Genomic DNA, 23,821 nt, shown 5'->3' on the forward strand with positions numbered 1-23,821 from the left:
CTTTTAGTTTTCAGTTAATAACTCTTGCTAATGAAAAACTACAACTAAAAGTAAACACATGGAAACATGCATGTTCAAGGTGACCGTTGGATTAATCATGTCTAGTCTCTCTTCAAGTGCTGAGAATAGAGTTGGTTTCAAGATGGCGGACACCTAAATCTACTTGAAGCTAAGGCCACACTTAGAGCAGTCATTTGCTGCCAGTTTCTTATCAAGGGAATTTTGCTTGAAAATGATCAAGTGTCGTGAGGCAATAGCAGTCTCATCAGAGAACAAAGGGAAAGGGATCGTTCTCTTTGTATACACTCTAAATATATACACATATACATCCCTCTCTTTCTCACTGTCTCTATGACAGTGCATGCCCTTCCGCAGGTAGGCAACACCACCAAGGTGGGTCTCGTCCTATGTTCCTTTTGTTTACCTTGTTGACGACATCTACCAGCAAGGAAAGGCGTTTTAGAAATGAGACAGATTTCTGGTACTATCATATTTAATAATAAAAAAAAAAAAAAAAAAAAGCTAACTTTCCATTTCCGTTGCATTCAGTGCACCACGGGCCCCATCCCGTGGCCCACCGCTCTTACCTACAGACCGGGCCCGGCCGTGCGAACTCCCAACGCCACATCTCTCCTGCTGCTTGCGGCAGCCCCTGGACAGCACTCTCCTCTGAACGAGGCAAGTGCCCACGCCGTGCTGCTCCAGCCGGCCTCTCTCCGGTGCAGCAAGACGCCGCAGGAAAATCGGGGCAGGGACAGCCTTCCAGGAAGTCTCCTCTCCTGCCTCCCTAGGCACGTGTGTGGCCGATTCCCCCACGTTTAAAGGGCTAGTGGCGAGAATGGCCAGGTGGTGCCCTCTGATGACATCACAGGCTGGCCCCCATATAAGGCTGCTGCAGATAATCTTCCAGTACCTCAGCAATAGGTCGCCTGCTCCTGGAGAAGTGCTTTGCTAGCGTTCCTGATCTTGCATCCTGCTTATTGTCTCCGCTGTGGTGTTCCTGAGTCTGTGCCTTCTACCCTTGGTTCCTGCTGTCTGGCTTTCTCTGTATTTCTTCATCTGTGGTCAGTCTTCCACTTGTCTGTTTTCAGTGTCTCCCTGTGGCCCCTCTTATCCTCCTTTTCGTCATCCTTGGATTGATCTTCTGGCTTGAGCTTGGACTGGACCCAGATGCTGCTTGACCGCCTGCCACCGACCACAGCCTGTACACCTCATCTTCGATTGCTTGCCTCAGACTTCTGCCTCGTCCAGACCCCTCTGCTAGTCACCTGTCCAAATTGTGGCCTGACCCATCTGTGTTCCATGCTGTGCTGACCTGCCTCATCTTCCAAGCTTCGGATCTTCACCTGCACCTATGTCCAGCCGGCCCTGGCACCCGAGGGCTCAACCTAAGGGGAACGAGGGCTGGTATTGGTGAAGCTCCAGTTGGGCCTCTGCTCCGGTCAGCTCCACCTGCCGAAGGTAGGGACCTGCAGGGCTCCTCCCTAGAGGCTGTGTCAACGCCTTGACCTAAGGATCCACTTCTACAACAACTTCATCTCTTGCCTAGATTTTGTCACTACCCAGGTCTCCCTCCTCCACCACCACCACCAACTCACCTCTTTCTCTCCTCCCATCTCTGCTGCAGTTCTTGTTCCTCTCCCTTCTCCATCTAGGTCCCTGCCTTCTTCTGCTAGTACCACACCTCTCTGCATCAGTGCTTTCCTCTCTCTTGCTCTCTCCTCCCCCCCCCCCCCCACCCCACCATAGTTTATTTAAATGCATCATGCCTGGAGTATTATGAGAAGCCATGTGGGTGGGGTTAGTGCAGGCAGGCAAAACGTTTCTCATGTGATGCTGTCGCTCCTGCCCCTTCTTGTTACCCTGTAATTTCCTGCTGAAAGAAACGGGCTGCAGGAAGAGGCGGGCTACACAGGCATCTCCTGCTGGCCTGCAGTTGCTCAAGCTCGTCTATGGTAGGAGTCTTAACAGGGCCCATGGGAGCTTGAGAAGATGGAAACTCTCAGAATCCCGGGACTCTGCGGTTAATTCTGGAGAGTTCCCAGCTCTGTGATCTAAATGGCAGCCTTGGAAAAGTAGCTCAGCAGCACACAAGTCTCCCTGCAGCACTCACCGAGTAAATCTCCTAAATATTTTATGTGGATATCCTGAAACCAGATCTATTTGCAGCCCTTGAGCACCATAACATGTGAATTCAATTGGTCTTACTTTTCCTGAAGAAGCCACCAGGTTTTGTTAATGTTTTTTTTAAAGAACGGAAGCCATTTTTAAAAGAAAAATATTTAGACAATACAACATATTTGATGCTGCATACTGGAAAGATTCCAGAGAATTTTTAATTTTTTTCACATTTGCTTTATTTCTGCAAAAATTCTTGAACCATGAAAAAAAAAAAAAAGGTTGGCTATCTAGACATTCAGAGGTGGCATTTTGCTCACCCTATGAAACAGATACTTTGGCCTCTTCCTGAGTCTTTTGTACCTGCATGCATAATGTCTTACACACCTTCTCTACTTCTCAGGACAAGAGGTCTTAGCTTACAGGCAAGCAGCTTCGCCCCTTGCTGTGGTGCATTTTCAGAATAAGCAAAATATGAAAATTAACCTGGTTCACGTACCCCAACATATGCGAATATGTCTTATGAACACTCATTGTTGCACGTGCTAAAATCCAGCCTGGATTGAGGCCTTCAGGGACAGCAGTACTTTACTGGAGAAATTACCTGATAATTTTGTTTTCCTTAGTGTAGACAGATGGACTGAGGACCAATGGGTATAGTGTACTCCTGATAGCAGTTGGAGACGGATCAGATTTCAATCTGACGTCAGTCCTAGTACATATAATACCCCTGCAGGAAGTGCAGCTCTTCAGTATTCTCCTCGAAAAGCATTGTGGATATATGTGTGACTGACTAATTTGAATGACTTGTATAACTTCGTAACTTGAAGAACTTGATAAACTTGAGCTGGCTGAATTGGCTATAGCTGGAGAACGCCAGTGCCCTCAACCGGAAAACATAGACACCCGGTAGGATGGGTGTCCTAGATGAAGGAAAGCATGGCTTACCCTTGAGTCACTTGAGCATTCCATGAGTAACGACAGATGTGGGTGGGATGCTGAGTCCATCTGTCTACACTAAGGAAAACAAAATTATCAGGTAAGTAATTTCTCCATTTCCTAGCGTGTAGCAGATGGACTCAGGACCAATGGGATGTATAAAAGCTACTCCCGAATTGGGTGGGAAGCTGTCCGTGACCCACTTAGTACTGCCCTTGCAAACGCTGTGTCCTCTCGAGCCTGAAAATCCAGGCAGTAAAACCTGGAGAAGGTGTGGATGGAGGACCATGATGCCGCCCTGCAAATGTTGGTGGGCGACAACATCTTGGTTTCTGCCCAGGACACTGCCTGGGCTCTAGTAGAATGGGCCTTGACTTGTAGCGACGGCGGCTTGCCTGCTTCTACGTAGGCCGCCTTGATGACTTCTTTGATCCAGCGCGCTATGGTTGCTCCCGAGGCTGCTTCCCCTTGCCTCTTCCTGCTGTGAAGGATAAATAGGTGGTCCGTTTTTCGTACAGGATCAGACATTTCCAGGTATCTGGAAAGGAGTCTGCCATTGTTGAGGTGGCGTAGACCTCGAGCCTCTTCTGAATTCTTATGTTCATCTGGTGATGATAGCGAGATGATTTGGTTGATATGGAAGTGGGACACCACTTTGGGGAGGAACGACAGAACTGTGCATAACTGGATGGTTCCCGGAATGAGTCTGAGGAATGGCTCCCGGCAGGACAGTGCTTGTAGCTCGGATATACGATGGGCTGAACAAACTGCCAGCAGGAAGGCTGTCTTCAATGTTACCATAGTAGTCGGAGAGACAGGCCATGGAGAGGTCTGAAAGAGGCTTCTGCTAAGAAATCCAGGACCAAGTTGAGGTTCCAAAGAGGTACCGGCCACTTTAGAGGGGATCGGATGTGCTTGACTCCTTTCAGGAAGCATGAAACATCTGGGTGAGAGGCTATGGTGTCACCCTTGCACTTGGATCCGTAGCATGACAATGCGGCCACCTGTACCTTGATGGAATTGAGGGACAATCCCTTCTATAGGCCGTTCTGGAGGAATTCCAAGATCGCAGGAATTTTGACTGAGCATGGAATGATGTCATGGTCCTCGCACCAGGCTTCGAATATTCTCCAAATCCTTATGTATGTTAGAGATGTAGAGAACTTGCACGCTTGGAGTAGGGTGTCAATTACAGCCTCTGAGTATCTCTTTCTCAAGCGAGCCCTCTCAATGGCCAGACCATAAGAGAGAACTGAGCTGGATCTTCGTGGAGGATCGGCCCTTGCTAGAGCAGGTCTCTGTGTGGAGGTAGTGGTAGGGGAGTCCCTGTCAGTAGTCTTCGCATGTCTGCGTACCGCGGTCTTCTTGGCCAGTCCAGGGCCACAAGAAGTACTGGTCCCCTGTGTAGACCAATCTTGTGGATGATGGCGCCTAATAGGGGCCACAGCGGGAAAGTGTACAGCAGAGTCTCCTGTAGCCAGGTCTGCACCAGGGTGTCGATCCCCTGGGACTGAGGTTCCCGCCTGTGACTGAAGTAACTGGGCACTTGGGCGTTGGACCGGTTTGCCAGAAAGTCCATGGTTGGTGTTCCCCAATGGTTCACTATCAGCTGGAACACTGTGGTCAATAGCTTCCATTCTGCTGGGTCTAGACTTTTTCTGCTGAGGTAGTCTGCCGTGATGTTGTCTTTCCTGGCGATGTGGACGGCCAAGATCTCTTGGAGGCTCCTGTTTTCTCCCTGACAGTTGATGTAGGCCACTCTTGTGGCGTTGTCCGACATAACTCTGACCGCTTTGTTTCGGAGTCGGTGACTGAACCGTAAGCAGGCTAGTCTGACTGCCCGGGCTTCTAAGCGATTGATGTTCCATCCCAACTCTTCTGCATTCCACTGCCCTTGGGCAGTTAGCTCTTTGCAGTGTGAGCCCCATCCTCGTAGGCTGGAATCCGTGGTGAGCAGGATCCAGGTCGGTGAGGACAGTCTTGTTCCCTGGCTCAGGTGGTCGTCTTGTAGCCACCATCGTAGTTGGGTTCGAACTCTGCCCGGGAGCTGTAGACGTACGGTGTAGTTCTGAGACAGTGGATTCCATCGCGTAGGAAAGAGCGCTGTAGGGGTCTCATGTGGGCTCGTGCCCATGGTACTACCTCCAGAGTGGATGCCATGAGCCAGAGGACTTGTAGGTAACCCCACACTGTGGGGCGAGGTTCACTCAGCAGGGTTTGCAACTGGTTTCTCAGTTTTGATCTCCTTGTCGGTGTTAGGATGACCTTGTCTTCCTTGGTGTTGAAGCAGACTCCTAAGTATTCTAGAGAATGTGAGGGCTGCAGACAGCTCTTGTTTGTGTTGACCACCCATCCGAGGCTCTCCAGTAGAGTTTTGACTCTGTTGGTTGCCTGGTGACTTCCCTCTGGGGATTTTGCCCTGATCAGCCAATCGTCCAGGTAAGGGTGTACGAGGATCCCTTCCTTCCTCAGTGTTGCCGCCACCATCACTACGATTTTGTTGAACGCCCAGGGTGCTGTGGCTAGCCCGAAGGATAGCGCCCGGAACTGGTAGTGACTGTTCAGGATTTTGAAATGTAGGAAGCGCTGATGATCTTGATGGATCGGAATGTGTAGGTATGCTTCCGACAGATCCAGGGATGTGAGAAATTCTTCCGGTTGTATCGCCCTTATTATGGAGTGTAGGGTTTCCATGTGGAAGTGGGGAATCCGCAGGTGATTGTTGACAGACTTGAGGTCCAGGATGGGCCTGAATGTACCCTCTTTCTTTGGGACGATAAAATTAATGGAATAATGTCCAGTATTTATTTGTTGTGGAGGTACTGGGGTTATGGCCTCTAGGACCAGTAATCTGTTCAGCGTAGCCTCCACTACCACCCTCTTATAGGAGTCGTGGCAGGGGGATTCCACAAACTTGTCCAGAGGGGTTCGGAGGAAATCCAGGTAGTACCCCTCTCGAATGATGGTTAAGACCCACTTGTCCGAAGTTATCTCGACCCATCTCTGGTAGAATAGGCAAGTCTGCCCCCTATGGTTTCTTCCTTTGGACGGGTCGGCTGATTCTCATTGTGGGGTACGGCTGGGGCCTGGATCCGAGCTGGTTCCCCTTTGTTGTGACTGTTCCGAAAGGACTGGTTCCTGCCTGTGGGATGAGGCGCTTGATAAGTGTTTCTGTATGGGTTAAAGCGCTGTGAATCTCTGCCCCTGGAGGATCGGGGGAAGGGTCGCTGGGTTCTCTTATTCCTGTCCTCTGGTAGCCGCGGCAGTGGGGACTCGCCCCATTTGTCAGCCAGTTTCTCTAGTTCGCTGCTGAACAGGAGGGCTCCCTTGAAGGGCATCCTTGTGAGTCTTATTTTGAAGGACACGTCGGCCGACCAGCTTCGGAGCCAGAGTTGCCTCCTGGCTGCCACAGCTGATGACACTCCTCTAGCTGCGGTGCGCACCAGGGCGGAAGCAGTATCCGCGAGGAATGATACTGCTGGCTCCATGGTTTCCCCAGGGGTGTTGCTCCTGGTCTGTGACAGGCAGGCACGTGTTACCACAGCAGGCGGCTATCTGTAGGGACATTGCGGCGACGTCAAAGGACTGTTTAAGGATGGATTTCAGATGTCTGTCTTGGGCATCTTTGAGTGCTGCGCCTCCCTCCACTGGGATAGTAGTGTGCTTCGAGACTATGCAGACCATGGCATCCACCGTTTGTCATGTCAGAAGGTCTTTGGTCACCGGGTCCAGAGGAAACATGGCTGCCATAGCCTGTCCCCTTTGAACAAGGACTCTGGAGCAATCCATTCCAGGTCAATTATCTGTTGGACGGCTTGTAACAGAGGGAAATGGCGGGAGGTCTGACGGAGTCCCTCTAGCATGGGGATTCAGCTTGGGCTCCCCCGAGGCACTTGTGCCCGGGATAGCAAGCTCCTTCAGGCTGCGGGTGACCAGGTCTGGAAGCTCGTCCTTGGTGAAGAAGCATCTCATGGTCCGGTGAGGCTCTATCCCCGGGGGGAGTTCCCCCTCCTCCAGGGGCTCTGATTCCTCCTCTGAGATGTCCGTGTCCCCGTACGTGGGACTTCCGGATGGTGGATTCACTTCTCTGGGCCTAGAGGGGCCCGGAGCGTAGAGGTCCTCTGGTGAAGGCTGTGGCCGTGATATCAGAGGCTCCCGTTTGCATGTGAACGAAGGTGTGCAGGCCTTTGAAAAATTCCACCCAGGAAATAGATGCTGGGTCTAAGCTAGGGGGCGCTGTGTCCCTGGGGGGGCCCCGTTTGAGGGGGGTGACCCGCTGCAAATTGCTAGTTCTGGAGTACTTAATGAGGAGCTAGCACTCAGGCCCGGATGGGACTGGCCCTGGGGCTTGATCCCCTAGGGCCTCCTCGCACTGGATACACAGGGCGTCAGCCTCTTCGTGTTGTGCGGCTCTGATGTGGCATGCTGGGCAGAGGCCCTGAACCTTGAGCTCCTTTTTCTGGTGGTGCCATGGATATAGGCGCGCAGAATTTATTATGTGCTCCGGTGCGTCGAATATATGTGCGCGTACAAGTCGCAGTTATGCACCTGGCCCAGTAAGCACGAGTTGCGCGTGTAACCTGTGCGTACGGTACTTGAGCGTGTAAGTTGTGCGCACAAGAAATGTTGTGCGCACAGCTCGCCTTATGCGCACAGATCGAGACTGCGGACAGGGCGGCAAACAGGCCAAAATGGCGATGGTGACCATGCGGGCAATATGGCGACCACCTCTGAGGGTCTCCACGTGGGAGAGCCCTTGGATCTATCCGGGGTCTGGCCCTGCAGTCCCGGTTAGATCCAAGGGCTATAACCGGGGTATACCCCTGCAGTCCCGGTGGCACTGGTCCCGGCCGGCGACCTGTGAGACTCCTCAAGCTTCGGAGACTGGAGTCTTTAAACAAGATTTCTACCTTACCTTGTCGGTGCTTCCCGGTTTTGTTCCGGGCGGTCTCCGGCTGCAGGGGGAGAGGGCAAATACCTTCACCGCCGCGCTCGAGGTTGCACCCCCTGCCTCTCAGCCGCGCCCGAGATCGGGGGCTAGGTCCCCGCCGAAGGTCGGCCGCCGGACCGAAGCTCACCTCCAAGGGACCACGGAAATCACCTCGGGAATTCTCAACTGGGGGAGGGACCCGATGGTGTCACCGCAGGAGAGCGGGGCTCGCTGATGAGGTAAGTTTTCTTCTTATTTTGGGTTTTTTCTCCGTTAAATTTTGCTCTGTGAGAGCATGCGGGTAGTTCCTAACTGCTATGGAGACGGAAAATACTGAAGAGCTGCACTTCCTGCAGGGGTATATGTACTAGGGCTGACGTCAGATTGAAATCTGATCCATCTCCCGGATCAGATTTCAGGAGTACACTATACCCATGGGTCCTGAGTCCATCTGCTACTCGCTAGGAAATGCTGCTTTAGTTAATGTTGCCAGTAGATTATGCATTGATTTAGCACTCCAGTCAAGACTGCTCATTCATAAACAATTTTAAACAGGGAGGGGGTTTTTCAGCCCCTCTGTCTCTCTGCCGCCCACCCTGTGTAGTTTGCGGGGTGGGTGACAGGGAGAAATTCCTGCCGTGTTTTCCCTCTGAAAATCCTTTCCCCCAGCAGAATCCGTGGATTACCAAAGTACTCACAGAGGGCTAAATTTCCTGCCAGGAAATGCGAAAGAGGAATTAACAACGAGACAGAGGTGAATATATATTGGCTATCTGCTAACAGACTCTTGGCATCTTGTATAAATCAAATTAAACAGAGGTGCACTTAGTTACGACTGAACCAACATCCAAGATTTTATAAAAACCTCTAGTACTGATTAGTAAATCAATGATGGTTCTGGGTTATTTATGTAAGACTAATTATGTGTGTTTATCAACAGACAGGTCAGTGTTTCAGAGAGATAAAGGCACAATACCACATAAAGTCAAAAAAAAAAAATGTAAATATAGAGTAGACAGGTGATAACCACTAAGATTATCTTAGACCTTTTAGACAGGTATCATAATGAAAGCAAAATGGCCTAACAAGAGTGTAACCCTTGAAAGCTACTAACCAGCGTCAAGCCAGCTGAGTCAAATGCATCGCCTGCAACTTTGCTTCCGCCCTTCATATCTAGGCATTTAAGCGGACTAATGGATCACTCGCACAGCTTTACACATGAACCAGAGATTGGGTACGGCGTGAACACCTTAACAGCGTTCATCGAAGAGTTTATTTTTGCTAGCTAGCATCCAATGAAAGCGGGAACGCCCCCGGCATGCAAATAGCTTAAAAAAAAAAAAAAGCATCACCTTGTGGTTCCATTAGAAACTTATATTGCTGGAAGTCTGAGAGAGCATAAAGATGGTAGACTGCTCGACAGACAGGCACTGCTGCTTAGTCTGCGATTTTCCCCAGAGGATGGCAGGAGGTTTACCCACGCGCATCGTTAATGCATAAGGCAAGGCAGCGGTTTAGTTGAGAGGAAGCAGGTTGGAAGACAGAAGGAAAACAGAGAAGGAAGGGAAGAAAGAAATACAAGGGACACATCTGATTAAAAGAGATTTGCCAATATTTATTCATTAGAATCGACCCCCACCCCCCCTATTTTGCCATCTGAGAGATAGTACAGTTCTACCAGGATCCTCTACACTTTGACTTGTTCATTTTCCAGTTTCTGCCCAGTCTCACGTATGCTAACATTATTGCAGTAGGTTTTGTTTTTTTTTTAAATATTATTATTATTATTCTGTAAGTGGCTGCATTCTGGCTCTCTGTAAAGGAGTCCAGCATATCACGGGCCTCTTTATAGACTGACTCTTCAGCGCTACAACTTAAAGCAAATGTCATGTACAGACTGAATCAGGGGTTTATATGAACATTAGCCCGCTCCCCCCCCCCCCCCCCAAGCACCTGAGGCACAGAAAAACAGCCTTCATGATCAGATGAAGGACAGGGAGGAAAAAGCCGGTGGAAATCATTGATTCCTGGGGACCCCCAACTATCCAGAAGTGCTGGGGGAAACACTCTGGGAACCGGGTAACCGGTTTCAGACAAAACACAGGGCTCAATGTTTCTACCCGGGCCCGTTCTTGCCCCATCTCTCTCACCCCCCCCCCCCCCCCATCTCTTCTATTATGGTGGGCACCGGGAGGAATAAAGCTTTTTGTTTTCCCATAATCTGTGATATCGGGAGAAAACATTTTACAAAACAAAAAGTTAGCAAACTGTGATGGACTCCAATTAATATTCATAGCTAGCAAAAAATGTCTGTCATTTTAGTTTTTCCTGTTTTACAGCTGTAGAACTGCAGGCATATTAAGCAAACTTTAATTGCACGGAGAATGGAAGTCAGTTCCGCTATAATAAAAATGACAATTTGAGCTCTCATCTGCTAAAAGGTTTTATGCTTGGATAGAAGTTTGCAAGAGTTTAGAGCTATTCTATGTAACTAAGCGGGGAAACACGTTTGTTTATTACTGTACTTTCGGGAAAGGTCACATTGACAAAGATGAGGAAAAATAAAAGGGATAAGCGCGATGCTGCAAGCTGCAAGAGGCAATAGCATTAGGACGACAGTAAGAAAAGGACCAAACTGGCCTAACAGGTAAAGCATAAGTAAAGCTAGTTGAAACAAGGGGATTAGAGTTCGTATGCTCTGGTTCATGTTAAACGATCTTCCGTAACCACAGACGTCCAGCACATCGTATAATATAAAACGTACCATTAAAAATGAAAGAGGAAAAAAGGGGCCGGAGCTGGCAGCGCTTCGTGCTGCCATGTGGAAGGGATCTGGGTTTGTTTCCTGGGCCGGCTGGGACTGGGGATGCCTTGGAATCAGCATTCAGACCCCGGGTGGGGAGGGGGGATTGGCCATTGCTTAATGGGGTCAAGGTTACCACATTCTGAAGAGCCTGAGCCAAAGCTTCTCGCTGTGATGGCTGGGTTGGGATACTGCAAATATATTTTTTTATAATCTATTTTGTTCTAAAAAGTGGAAAGCTGGAACGTCAAATGTAATGAAAATATAAACACTTGGGGGGGGACGGGGACAATCTTAGTTGTTGCAAACGAAGCGTGGTTAAACAGAAGCTGGTTCCAATTAAACTAGAAACCCCCCAAGAGCAGGAGGAAACCGCAAGGGCAATGCATACACGGTGGAGCTGCCCCCCCCCCCCCCCCAGGAATGCAATTTCTGTGTTCTTATTGATCAATGCGCCGGTTTCTAGTTTTCCATGAGTAAAACACTGGGAGAGCCACGGTTCTGTCCAGTAATTGCCGTTTTATGCCACGGGGAGGACAATTTCTAAAAGCTATTTATCAGGGGGGGGGAAGAAATAGGATGTCTGAAAATAGCCCAACCTGTAAACGGGCAAAGTGGGAGAAATAAAAGGTGGGTCCGGGGAAGCAATGGCCTGCATAGTTTCACTTTTTTTTTTTTTAAATGATACATGCTGTTATTTCTCCTCCCCCCTCCCCCTGAGAATAACCACCTGCAGGAAAAGACAGGTATAATCCTCTGCAGGTACTTTTTTCCAAGGAAATTCTCAAAGGGAAAAAAGTGCCGAATTTAGGGGAAAAGTTCTTGCAGACTCTACCCGCCTAGGGACTTTTGAAATTTGCTCCCCTTAAATGTCTCCCTGCTGACAGGACAGGCTTGAAAATATTAGCAGCAGCTTTGCATGGTTAATTCCTTTGGGGGATTTAAAAAAAGAACGTGTAACATAATTAATGGATGTGGTAATAAACTTTAAATTAAAAAAAACCAACCCACATATTTCTGTTAAAAAAAAAAAAAAGTCTTTTAATCTTTATGCTTTACTCCCAGAAGTGAGAAAGATCACCTGTTAGTCAGGCAGGTTCTTGTCTGCCTATCTTACATCCTTACCCACCGACTTACTGAAGGAGCCGAGAAATGTCCAACTCCCAGGAGACACCGAGTACATAAATTATCTGCTCATGCTTCTCCTGGCTGCAAAGCAGGAGAAGAAGGAATCCCGTAGCTCATCTCGGAGATCCTCCGGCAAGGGAAGGGGTCTGGTTTTGTTTTGTTTTTCCCCCAGTGGTTTATTTCTTTTTATTCGGCCTGGCTCTTTTGGGCTTTCAGCTCTACTGGAACCAGTCTCTGTCGGGGCTACAGCCCTGCATAGTTTTTATTCACGAGCGGTCAATCTACTTGGTGGAGGGGATTCTGCCCCCCACCTTTTCACCTCCGAGCTTTATAATTCTTGTGCTGGTGCTCAGGTGACTTCTAATTATGAAAAGTGTACTACCAGCGTCTTAATGCTATCCTTGCTATTCTTTCTGTGCACTAAATCTTACGTAAAAGAAAACCTAATGCTTTCCGACAGATTTAAACCCCAACCTCCTCCATATTTTTAGCAGCACCACTAGACAACTGGTCACATTAGGCTAGGCTGTCATCGACTGTTTTGAAGTTACAGCAGAAATCCCAAAGCAAAACATTCCCCCGCGACAATACAGAACTAATGCTCCCCCACCACCACCCCCTTAACCACATGGCAACCCTGGTTTTTCAATAAAACAAAGAGTACAAAATAAGTACCTGAATTTTTTCTGTTGTTGTGGGCCACAGCTGTCTATGGATGATCTTTTTGAGAACATCTGGAAGAAGGCTGACAATTATTAGTAAAATAATTCCCAGCCAGGAAGGACCACTAGACAGCATTTGGATGAATACATAGTACATTCCCTGATAACTGAGAAAAGGCCTAAAAAGTAAACACAAAAAAAAAAGAAAAGAATGTTAATTGTACAGTAAACATGAGGATCTGATGAGCAAGAAAAAAAAAATGTATCTAAACGTATGCTCTGTTATTTTCAAGCTCTTATAGAAAAAAAACAATAACCATAAACACAAGAGCTCTTGTATTGGTCCTGAAGAAAATAGTTTCTTTGTAGGTTGTGATATCTTTCATTGAAGCAACCAAAAAAGATCTTATTGTTCATGAGCTTCTGAGACCCCCATTACCTTATGCACTACAACACTTTTGATGATTCAGTAGAAAGTATCACAACCTACATTGATAAGAAAACAAACATCCTCTGGAAGAGTTTACTTTCCACTAAATGGAAAAGTTAACTATCTTTTTTTTTTTTTTTTAAAGAAATTTGTATTTAAGGCAATTGTGAGGAGCACCACATTTGGTTTAGTGTCTTCAATGTCCAGGAAATCTTTCTGAATCCTCCATACACACCCTGTCATAATTTAATACATTCTGGAAATACATACAGGAAGGGGGGGTTCCTTCAAAACACGAAAGTCTAAAAATAAAAATATGAATTGCAACCCTCCCAGAACTGGAAATTATATTTGGTATACCAGTTATGAAGCTTCATGTGACTGGATAAATTTAGGCTTCATTCTATTCAAAAGAATATAGTGTGCTAAATAACACAAAGCAAAAAAACAACAACAACAAAAAAGTACATTGCAGACCTAGTAGCCTGAAAACAAGCGCTAGTGAGCAGGTCTAAAGTTAGCCAGATAAAACTTTATGGGTGTATTTGGTGGCATGGCTGTGCTGCTGAATAGCCAGGCTAAGTTTACTCTGCTAACTTTCCAAGCCTGATATTGTTTGCATTTGAACCTCCCAGTGCTGGAACGCATGATTATTTTAATGTAAGAATGGTCAAACCTTTGCTAATATACAACAATCCCTTTTCCATACATTTGAATATTATTTAATAATGTTATAATTACATACTATCTTGCTATATTCACATTTTGTTTTTAAACTGTGCAGTTAGCATTAGATCTTTTTGTTAAGGGATGTCAAATGTGCATCAGTGAATTGTCATGACATTCATATTTTCCTTCTTTCAGTTATGCAGACTACACTGAAGTTATCAAGATACTGATAACATTTGACATTAATTATCCAAGCTACAATATACCAAATGAGTTTTATCATCTTTATCGTGTAGTTTAAAAAAAATATATATATTTCTTACCAGATAATTCCCCCCCATAGTAGAGAAAAGAAAACGTAGAACAGGAGTGATCCCCAGATCACAAAGTGGTTTATCCAAGTCCAGTAGTGCGTGTCTATTGCAAGCTGAAAGGCAATACAATTAACGTACAGCTGAATTAACATGAAAGCAATGAACCAGATCATTACAAATAAATACTTCAGAACCAGATGACTGCATCAGTGACCTTATGATCAGGATACTAAAAGGTAACTGCAGAACCATCCAGGAACATAAACCATTTGAAGCTAAAACGATCAAACACTTAGTAACTCGCATAAACGGGATTTATAATCGCATTGAATTACTCACACAAGATTTGCGATCAATCAAGTAATAAAACGAAAATAAACTTACCTATGACACTATTTTTTAACTCACTAGTAGAAATAATTCTGCTGCCTCTGTCACTTTCTTATCACTCTAGCACATCAACCCCTCTCCCCTCCATGTTCCCTTTCACACAAGAAGGCCGATTGTGTAAAAAGTGCGGGAGAGCCGGTGATCCGTGTTGAGCGCCCACTCTCCTGGAAGCTCGATTATTTAAATTAGGTGTCGCACTAATAAGGAGGCACTAGGGACAATAGCGTGTCCCTAACGCCTCCTTATTAAGCAGTAGAGGTGGCTGTCAGCGGGTCAGACAACCGCTCAATTTTTTTTTTTTAACTGGCGTTGGTTTTCGAACCCACCGACAGCCATGGGTTAGGGAAAATGGACACCGGCAAAACTGAGGGATATCAAGTCGGAGGGTGTACAGAAAAGCAGTATTTTTCTGCTTTTCCTGTGCACTTTTCTGGGTTGCTTAGATCTTAAAGCCTGCTCTTGGGCGGGCGTTAATTTCTGAGAGCAAAATGCACGCACATTTTACTTTCAGTATCCCGGGGGGGCTAACTGACAGGCTCATCAGCAGCTGAGCGCACCGTTACTGTAACGGCCTATAGGATTGTAACGTATTTTATGATCCACTTGTATTTTCTGGCAATGTCATCTCCAGGGCTGGGGGAGATAAGGTAGGATAAAAGAGTGGGGAAGACACCAGAGGTGGTGGTGGTGATCCCTAGCCAACCCGAGTCCCAAGCCAATAGTGAGGGGGAGTCAGCCAAGGACTGAGCGCCGGCAGTGGCCGGCGCTCAGTCCTCTCTCTCTCTCCTCTCTCTCTCTCCTGCCAGCTCAAAGGAGCTGGCAGGAGAGAGAGAGACAGTGGGAGGGCTTCAGTTCAGCTCTGGTTGCTGCGAGTGGCGAGGCAGATCCGGAAGTATTAACCCTTCCTTAAAAGAGGGCAGGTGACACCGAGCGGCTTCCTGGCGTTTGCCGACCAGCGGGTCCGCCTAATAGAACGGCCAGCCTAATAGAACGGCCAGCCCTGACAGAAAAAAAAAATTAACAATGAAATTGCAGCGAAGAGACCCCAACGTCTAGCTCCATTAGGTAGAGCGCACTTGCATTACATCTCAAGGATATGACAAAAGCCACATTTACTCTGCACCTGCACCTCGGCCCTGATCTACAATAGTTAGAAAGTTTCTGTCATTCCCTCTGGGGCTAAAACTGACTTGACCTCTCTGATCCATTATACTCAATGTATATTTTATCTGCCATATCACTTGAGACATTTTATGAGAGTGACACCTGATTTGTACGTCTGCAATTCCATCATGAGCCCTGATCAGGACAGCAAAAGGCTCCAAGGAGATTGCGAACAACAAGGGAGATAGCGGGCACTCCTATTTCGTGCCCTGCTCTACTTCAAAGAAGTCCGGATATCTTGCATTGACTCATATACTCTCTTTATAAGCTTTCTAACTTGGGTTAAAGTAATCTCCCAGACCCAACTGGTTAAGAACTTGGAACAAGTATGGCCAATACACTATCTAATGCCTTCTCGGTGTCCACCGCCAGCAAAACAGCTGGAATGTTCTGCTGTTGGACCCACCACATTATATTGAAGACCCTACGTACGTTATCAGACCCTAGCCTACCAGGGACCAAGCCAGATTGATCCCCGTGAATAAGAAAAGGAGCCACCAAGCCTAACCGCTTCACAAGCAACTTAGCAAGGATTTTCAGATTGATGCGTATAAGAGAAATAGGTCTATACAACCCGCACAATGTGGGATCCTGCCCTCCCTTAGCAATAACAGTTAGCCCAGCTTCATTCGAACTCTGTGGCAGTTGTCCACCATCCTTCAGAAAATTGAACATCGCTGTGAGAGGTTTCACCAAAACCTGCTTACACGACTTGTAAAATCTGGCCATGTAGCCATCTAGGCCCAGGGCACTTCCCAATTTAAGATCCGTTATCACATCTAGTACCTCTGCTTCCTGAATACAAGCATTCAAATGTAACCTTGCTTCCTCTGGTGGACAAGGTAGAGACATCCTATTAAGATAATTCTCTATTTCTCTTGAATATTGGAGTCAGAGGCATATAGCTCTCCATAGAATTGGACAAATCTATTAGAAATTTGTGTACTATCATATATAAAGTTCTCCTCCCTGATCTTGATTTTAATAATCTGGTTGTTCAGGTATTGAGTCTTTAAGCGGTTAGTCAATAACCGGCTAGCTTTATTACAAAATTCAAAGAGTTTATGTTTCGTACGCTTTAAACACTAATTTGGCTACATCCAAGTCTCGTAGCTCCTGTCAGCTGCTTCAAGAAAACGTTTTGCCATCCCCAGTTTCCAGTTTCCCAATTCAGGTCATTAGTTGGATCCTTGCTTTTTCCTTCTGTACATAGGATGTCCTGGATATCAGCTTCCCTCTAACAACCACCTTCAACCCTTCCTAAACTTCTCCACTAGACCCCTATCTAAGAGGATAATCAATCCTAGAGTAGGACTTCTGTGATTTAGAATAGAAGGTATAGTCTCTCTTACTGTACAGTTTCTTAAATGCCATACATCAATCATGCCCCAGATGGTTCATCAATTCCTTCAATTTTCTCCTCTGTGATTGTCATGGAATTTGCCCACCACTGGAGTTATCCAAATAGGGATAGCATGTCAAATTCAAAATCACCACCCACAATGATATGCCCTTCTGCCCAGCCAGACAGCAATGTAATCAACACATCAAAATAGGCCCCTTGACCCATGTTTGGTGCATAGACATTAAACAATGTAAATAGTTCTCCATGCATTAACACTTTTGGCATCAAAAATCTGCCTATCAGATTGCAGATCATCACTTTAACATCTACTAAAAGATTATGTGCAAACAATATCCCACCCCCATATTTATTCTCCCTAGAATCTGCGGAAAAGTATTGCATGGGAAAATTCATAGAGTGCAGGAAGGCGCTATGATGTGCCTTGAGATGAGTTTCCTGACAGAAAATATTAGCCTTCAGAACTTCTGCTTCCTTAAACAATAGCTTCCTTTTCCTCGCAGTATTCAGGCCACATTAATAGAGACTATATTAAGCCGCCCCATGCTTCAAACAGACGAGTAAAGATATGCCAGCTCATTATCGTACACACATTGAGATTGTCATGGTCAGCATTCAAAACAGAACTCCCACCCAGCCACCCCTCTCATTGCTAGTGATCCCCAGTACCATATTAACCCTAACTACCTCTCCCCTAACCCATATTTCCCAGAGAAACCACTGCTTGGTGAGACCTCCTTCAGAAGGAATGAGCATCCCATTCCTCTCCCTTAACTCATGACTACAGGGCCATACAGGCACTCAGTTGACTCCCTCACCCCTTTTAGCAAGGAAAAGAAATACACAGTGGTTGCCCAAGGTAAAGCTAATATCAAAACAGAGTGCAGCAAGCCCCAATCAAAAATAGATTCCTCATCCCCTTGCTCTTCCAGGAGTCAAGGGGCTTTCCGAGCGTTGCTGCAATCTTCGTCTTTATCCTGGTACACGCTGCGGGTCTGATCTTCTCTTTGACTGGAAAGTGCACATGGAATCTGTGATTCTTCTTTCACCGTAATGCCCATTTCCTCCAAAAACGCCTGAGCTGCTGCCATGGGATTGACTTTAGTGGACATGCCCTGGAAAGAAAATTGCAATCCAGAAGGGAAGAGCCGCCAGTATTTGATCCCTGCTTTCTGCAAAGATGCAAGGATACCACAGAACTCCCTGTGCTTCTTAATAGTGGTCGCGGGCAGAACTTGAAACACTTCAACTTTCTGGCCCTTCCACGAAATAGGACCTGCTTAACGAACTAGCTGAGCCACTTCCTCTTTTATACACTAATTGTGAAAGCAGGCAAAAATGTCCCTGGGGAGATTGCCTCTTGGCCCTCCTAGTGCTCTGTGGGCTTGATCCAGTTTTATTTCAGTGGGCTGCACAGACTCTTCTACCATTCCAAAAACTAGTGCAGACGCTGGTCACTATTTGAAAACAATCAGTGAATTCAAGGAGTTGCTGCACCCCTCTAAAGCACAGGTTAGCCCTGCGAGACCCTATTTTCAAGGTTCTCAAGTTCATGTTACAGGTCCTGCACCATAGATGATAGAGCAGACACCTCTTTCTGCTGCGTAATAACCTCTGTGGCCTGCTCATCTAAGCATGCTTCTACTTCTTCCACACGGCAGCCAAGGGCTTCAATGTCCTCCCACACTTCCGCTACTTAGGGCCCCCCGAGTTCAGAGCGTATAAGTTGCCACGTCTTGATGTGCCTCGGTGAACCAGCATTGAAATTCGGATCATATAAGGCAAGCCGGCGCCGTCGTCACCCCTCTCGGCTCTCTGTTTCACCAGCTGTTCCTGCCGCCATGCGATCCACCTCCTCCTCCCACTCTAGACCTGCCGCGCTAATCGCCTTTCCGCTGGCAAAAGAGAAGTTGCTTTAAGGTCTAATTTCTTTTTTGTTTGCTGCCATTGTGGGGTCTCACCACGATAGAAGAATTTATTTATTTATTTTTCTATACCGATGTTGGTGTATACCTTCACACCGGTTTACAATGTTCCTTAAAATAAAATAAGCATAAAATACATAAAAGAACATAAAATACAATAACTTCATAAAAAACAAAATGCTGAAAATTTAAATCATTCATAAAAATAAATAAAATTTCAATCATAAAAATACTAAAATTATATAAAATTATATAACACATTAAAACACTCAAATTTAAGAACAGAAATCATAAAACAAATAAAAATAAACTATAGCAAAATCCTAACTGGCTTCTACTTGAAATGGAGATGAAAGTCACTCCCGATAAATAGTAAGTGCCGCGATTGCAAACAATTGCAAGGAGGGAGCCCGGTTTAAGCATCTATACTGGTTGGATGACGTCGCTTCCCTCTCTGATAGAATACTTTTACTCTATACTGGTTGGATGACGTCGCTTCCCTCTCTGATAGCATACTTTTACTCTATACTGGTTGGATGACGTCACTTTCCTCTCTGATAGCATACTTTTACTCCTTTTTTGAACTTTTTTCTGACTTTCTTGGCGTAGATCATGTACCCATTGAAAGGGCTGCACACAAACAGGAGTGTGAACTTTTTAACAGGAGAGCGCTGTGCATCCCAACACCAACAGGCCCAACGTGCAAGGGCCAGCAGACATGGGAGATCTCTCCCCCCTGCCCGACAATAACTAAAGGAGCTCCAGCCCCCCCATTCCTTCCTCCTAGGCACAAGGCATCAGGGATCCAGTCCCCCCCCCCCCCCAATCCACAACCCGCCCTAAATATAGGGGCTATGGACTTTTCCCCCTCTTTCCCCCCTCCAACACAAAGCCAGCAAGGATCCCTTCCACCAATATCTTAGGGGCTCCAGCCTGTCCACCACCCCCTGCTGTTTTCCTCCACTTTGTTCTGATAACCTGTGAAGCTTCACCATTTTGAGACCAGGGGCAACGCTGGCAGGTGATGTCCTTCCCTTTTATCAGCGGAGAATTCCAGACCTACAGGAGGGATGAGTGGGCGGCAGGAATTGCACAGCATTAGCAGCTCCAGCCAGCGTGGCAAGCAGAGACGTGGGTCTGGAAAATGAACCCAGATCTGGTTGGCAGTGCACAGCACCATCGCTGTGCTGTAACACGTCCCTAGGATAATTATCTTCAACGAGCTTACTTTCTATAACTTTTTCTGTAACCTCTCTCTTTCTACATCTTTCTTTTCTTGTACAGCATTGTGCCAGAATAATTAATACCAACAATGATAATTATGTTTTCATGAGACAAAATTCATTCAACAGTTTTTACATGTATTTGATGTGAGCCATCAATAATGTAAATAGGCAGCATTAAACCACCAAATTTCTAAAGTACATTTTAACAATAAATATACAGAAAAAACCCGGAGCCAGCATTGTAAGAGTTTGAACTGGGCTCACTGCGACAAAACAGAAGACTGCAATATGATAAGGGTTACGGCCAGATGAAATTTTTAAGCGGTTAAACCTCTTACCTTCAACGTAACTGTGAATACCAAGACTGTGAACACCAATGTCCCAAAAGTCCAGTTTCCCAACATCTGTGCAAAAATCCCAATAATAATTTCAATTAATAAAAATCCACATAACACACTGCATTTTGCTTCAGTACATTACGTACAGAACTGCTCACCCAAGGAACACTCTGCTAGAACCACTATCATTTAATTAGAAAATACTTGAACACCTTTATAGGTCATGGATCACACAAAGGCTGATGAAACCCATCGCCTCTCATAGGGACGGCAACTTTCAAACAGGCATGGGGGCGCCCGCCCAGAGACGTGGCAATTTTATAACAGACGAGCACATTTGCACCTACGTTATAAAACAGCCTAGGCATGCGTAGGTGTGCACCTAATTTTGCATGTGGGCGTGCACAGCCACACAGTGTCAGGTTTGAGCCACGCAAGTGGGGGGACTCTTCCAAGGCTGACTCCGCTCCGACTTCGCCCCGAGCTAGCTATCGCACCGAAAAGTCCCTTTTCGCACGTGATAGCGTTAGAGAATGACCCCCTTAGATTGCTGCAATGATTCTTTTGCCATCACCAATAACCCATCTCCCCATTTAAATTCACGTGGTTTGGAACGTTTGGTAATGTCAAATCATTCAATAGTGCCAAGTCACAAAGATACCTCTGGAATTGATTCTGGGTGAGGCTACCTGGCCCCATTTTAGAAGAGGAAATATGAAGATAAACTATTGCTGCTTAATATGTGGAAGGTGTGGTATTATGGAAAGTTCACTGGATGGCAAAGCTTTTGGTGAAATTACACAATGCATCTGTATTGTGGCTTGGGAAGGATCCCTTCAAGAAGGATAGGGAGCAAGGCCCTGTAGAGGGAGTGTTTTGCAGTTGAGGATTTTGGCAGGAGGTTGTTGGAGAGAACCCATCCAAGGAGTGAATTTCTGCCCGGGGGGGGGGGGGGGTGGCCTCTCAGTTGAGAGGGCCCTGCAGAGGACATTCTCCCTCAAGAGGAATGGCCTGAGGCATATCACCTCAAGGGAAAGTAGTCAGGGGACCGGGGCGGGAGATTCAAGAGGTGAACGAGAGTCCGGTGGTCACACAGATGTGGTTTTTGAATTGGAGAGCCTCAGTTGGGGACTGTGAGGAATGTGGCTGGATATCCATTTGGATGGGCGCTGTGGACAAATGAATTGTGAAATGCTATAGAGTTTACAGGTCTACAGAGAACCATAATGCCTCCAAGAGTGAATACTAATGCGTTTGTGAGTGATATCTTTGGTATTAAGACTGTGTGACCAGTCTTTTGAGAAAAAATGGTAACCAGAGGAATAAAAGATTGGAAGCGGGATTCACAGAGTGCATTGGTAAATCATGGGGTGAAATTGGCAAAAAGTACTGTGTAAGCTGACTTTTCTTACAGCGGGAGAAGGTGTTAATAACATGTTAGTGATTTAGTACATTTAACCTTTTTTAAATATATTTTTTGTGTGGCCACCTCAGCCTAGCTAAGCAAGCCTATATACCCCGCTCTAATCTGACAAAGTTGGTTGTTTGAATATATTTGTGGAGGGAGCTGCATTTTGCTGGTGTGGTTAAATTTGAGTCGTCAGGGAAACAGCTGTTGGGGAGGGGGGCAGTGTCATAGAGGGGATTCTCTTAAGCTGAGGTTCTTATTCATCTTAGTCCCTGTTGCACCTCCTCTTTGCCTATAGGTCCATATCCACCATACTATCTGCTTGACCCTCCCCCCCAAAGGGCTGGCGCTCACATTCAGATGCCAGATCCCTCACATTTTATGTGCCCCATCCAGGTGGGGGTTACAAATTATACAAACATATATAAAATAGAGATGGGAGAGAGAAAGGAGAGAGAGAGAGAGAGAGAGAGAAAGGAGAGAGAAAAAAGAGAGAGGGGAGAGAGAAAGAGAGAGGGGAGAGAGAAAGAGGGGAGAGAGAAAGGAGAGAGAAAGAAAGGAGAGACCTTTCTCTTCTAGTTATTGATATTGTATATTAATTTGTTTGGTTTCTTTGTATTAAGTTGCTTTAAGATTCAAGAAAAAAAACAAACAAACACCAAAAAAATCATTCTAGCTTTTAATTAGAATCCCTCTCTTATTTGTATTTAGCTGTCACTAATAATCTCTGTTTAGATATTAATATTGGGGCATAAAGTGCTGTGGGATCATTTAATAGCTAAGGACAAAGTAAACTTCCAGAAGTATCCTGCTCTACCTAGCTTGACCAAGGTAGGAATAAGTCCGACAACGGCCGGTGTTTCGCATATGCGAATGCTTCTTCGGGGGTCATAATGAGAACAAACGAATAAATTATTTTTCAAACAGTTCCGACTGGCTTAGGCTTACAAGTGCAACAATTATCCGGTGTAGAGACGCTGGTCCTGCAATAACTGTTGCACTTGTAAGCCAAAGCCAGTCGGAACTGTTTGAAAAATGATTTATTCGTTTGTTCTCATTATGGCCCCTGAAGAAGCAATCACATATGCGAAACACCGGCCGTTGTCGGGCTCATTCCGAGTATTTTTGAGCAATATAACAACAATAACAATATTCAGCGAGCATTGTTTATGGAAATACTTTATTGAAACATTTTTTTAAAACATAGCTACAATTATAACATGAAACCGCAAATGATGGAAGCCCTTTTGTTGAGCACGAGGGACTTTGTCTGGCTTGCTGATGCGGCTTCAGCCATTAAACAAAAATCATACACAGAAAATGTTATAATTAAAATCTTGATCAGTGAGCAACAGTGGTAATACCTGTTTGAGTTTTGGAGTAACGTTTTCCTTTTTTGCTTATACTATAAAAATCATAAGAACCAGTAAGAGGAAAAATACAAATCATCAACGATTAACCAAGCTAAAAAATTAAAATAAGAACAAATAATCCAATGAATAAACAAATAAAAGTTCAAATAAATAATCTAAGCTTAACTATAAAACAGAGAAAATAAACATTGTCTAACAACAATCAATAAAAAGAAAATTAAAACAGATTGGGCAAAGTATAGATGGGGATAAATTAACCGATGTCTGCTCGAATAACCAGGTTTTAAGATTTTTTCTGGCAAGATCGGCCTGTAACCTCAGATTTACTGGAAGAGTGTTCCATAGTCTGGGACCTGCCAGTGATATGGCTCGCTTGTTTTGCAGTGCCTTGAAATACATTCAGGAGATGCTGCTCTGATTCATAGATACTGTATTTTTGCATAACTGAACCACTTTTCACCCATCATAAGACCTTTAAATCTATCTGCAAACACACAAATCCCCATTCTTTTGTAGAACCGGGAGCCCCACCTGTGGCCAATATCAATATAAAGAACATTCCAGAAAATGTAAAAATCAAAATATAAATCAAAAGCTTTAAAAACCTATAATAAAAATAAGGGAAGCACAAGAACCTTTAC

At 45.7% G+C, this 23,821-nt stretch overlaps 1 protein-coding gene and 1 long non-coding RNA gene across 3 annotated transcripts in view; one reads left to right on the top strand and one right to left on the bottom strand.

Moving 5' to 3' along the window:
* LOC115093049 overlaps positions 1 to 23,821 on the top strand; it is a 110,838-nt gene that overhangs the window by 68,420 nt on the left and 18,597 nt on the right. The window lies entirely within an intron of this gene.
* Positions 1 to 23,821, bottom strand: part of ATP11A (ATPase phospholipid transporting 11A) — a 253,400-nt gene that overhangs the window by 5,662 nt on the left and 223,917 nt on the right. For both annotated transcript variants that reach the window (XM_029604684.1, XM_029604685.1), the window contains exons 26-28: positions 20,400 to 20,465; positions 14,003 to 14,106; positions 12,594 to 12,759 (exon numbers count right to left, since the gene is read on the bottom strand). In XM_029604684.1, coding sequence (XP_029460544.1) covers positions 12,594 to 12,759; positions 14,003 to 14,106; positions 20,400 to 20,465 — 336 coding nt within the window. The remainder of the gene's footprint in view (positions 1 to 12,593; positions 12,760 to 14,002; positions 14,107 to 20,399; positions 20,466 to 23,821) is intronic.

The sequence above is a fragment of the Rhinatrema bivittatum genome, chromosome 5 (genome assembly GCF_901001135.1).
Source record: "Rhinatrema bivittatum chromosome 5, aRhiBiv1.1, whole genome shotgun sequence".
Classification (NCBI taxonomy): Eukaryota; Metazoa; Chordata; class Amphibia; order Gymnophiona; family Rhinatrematidae; genus Rhinatrema; species Rhinatrema bivittatum.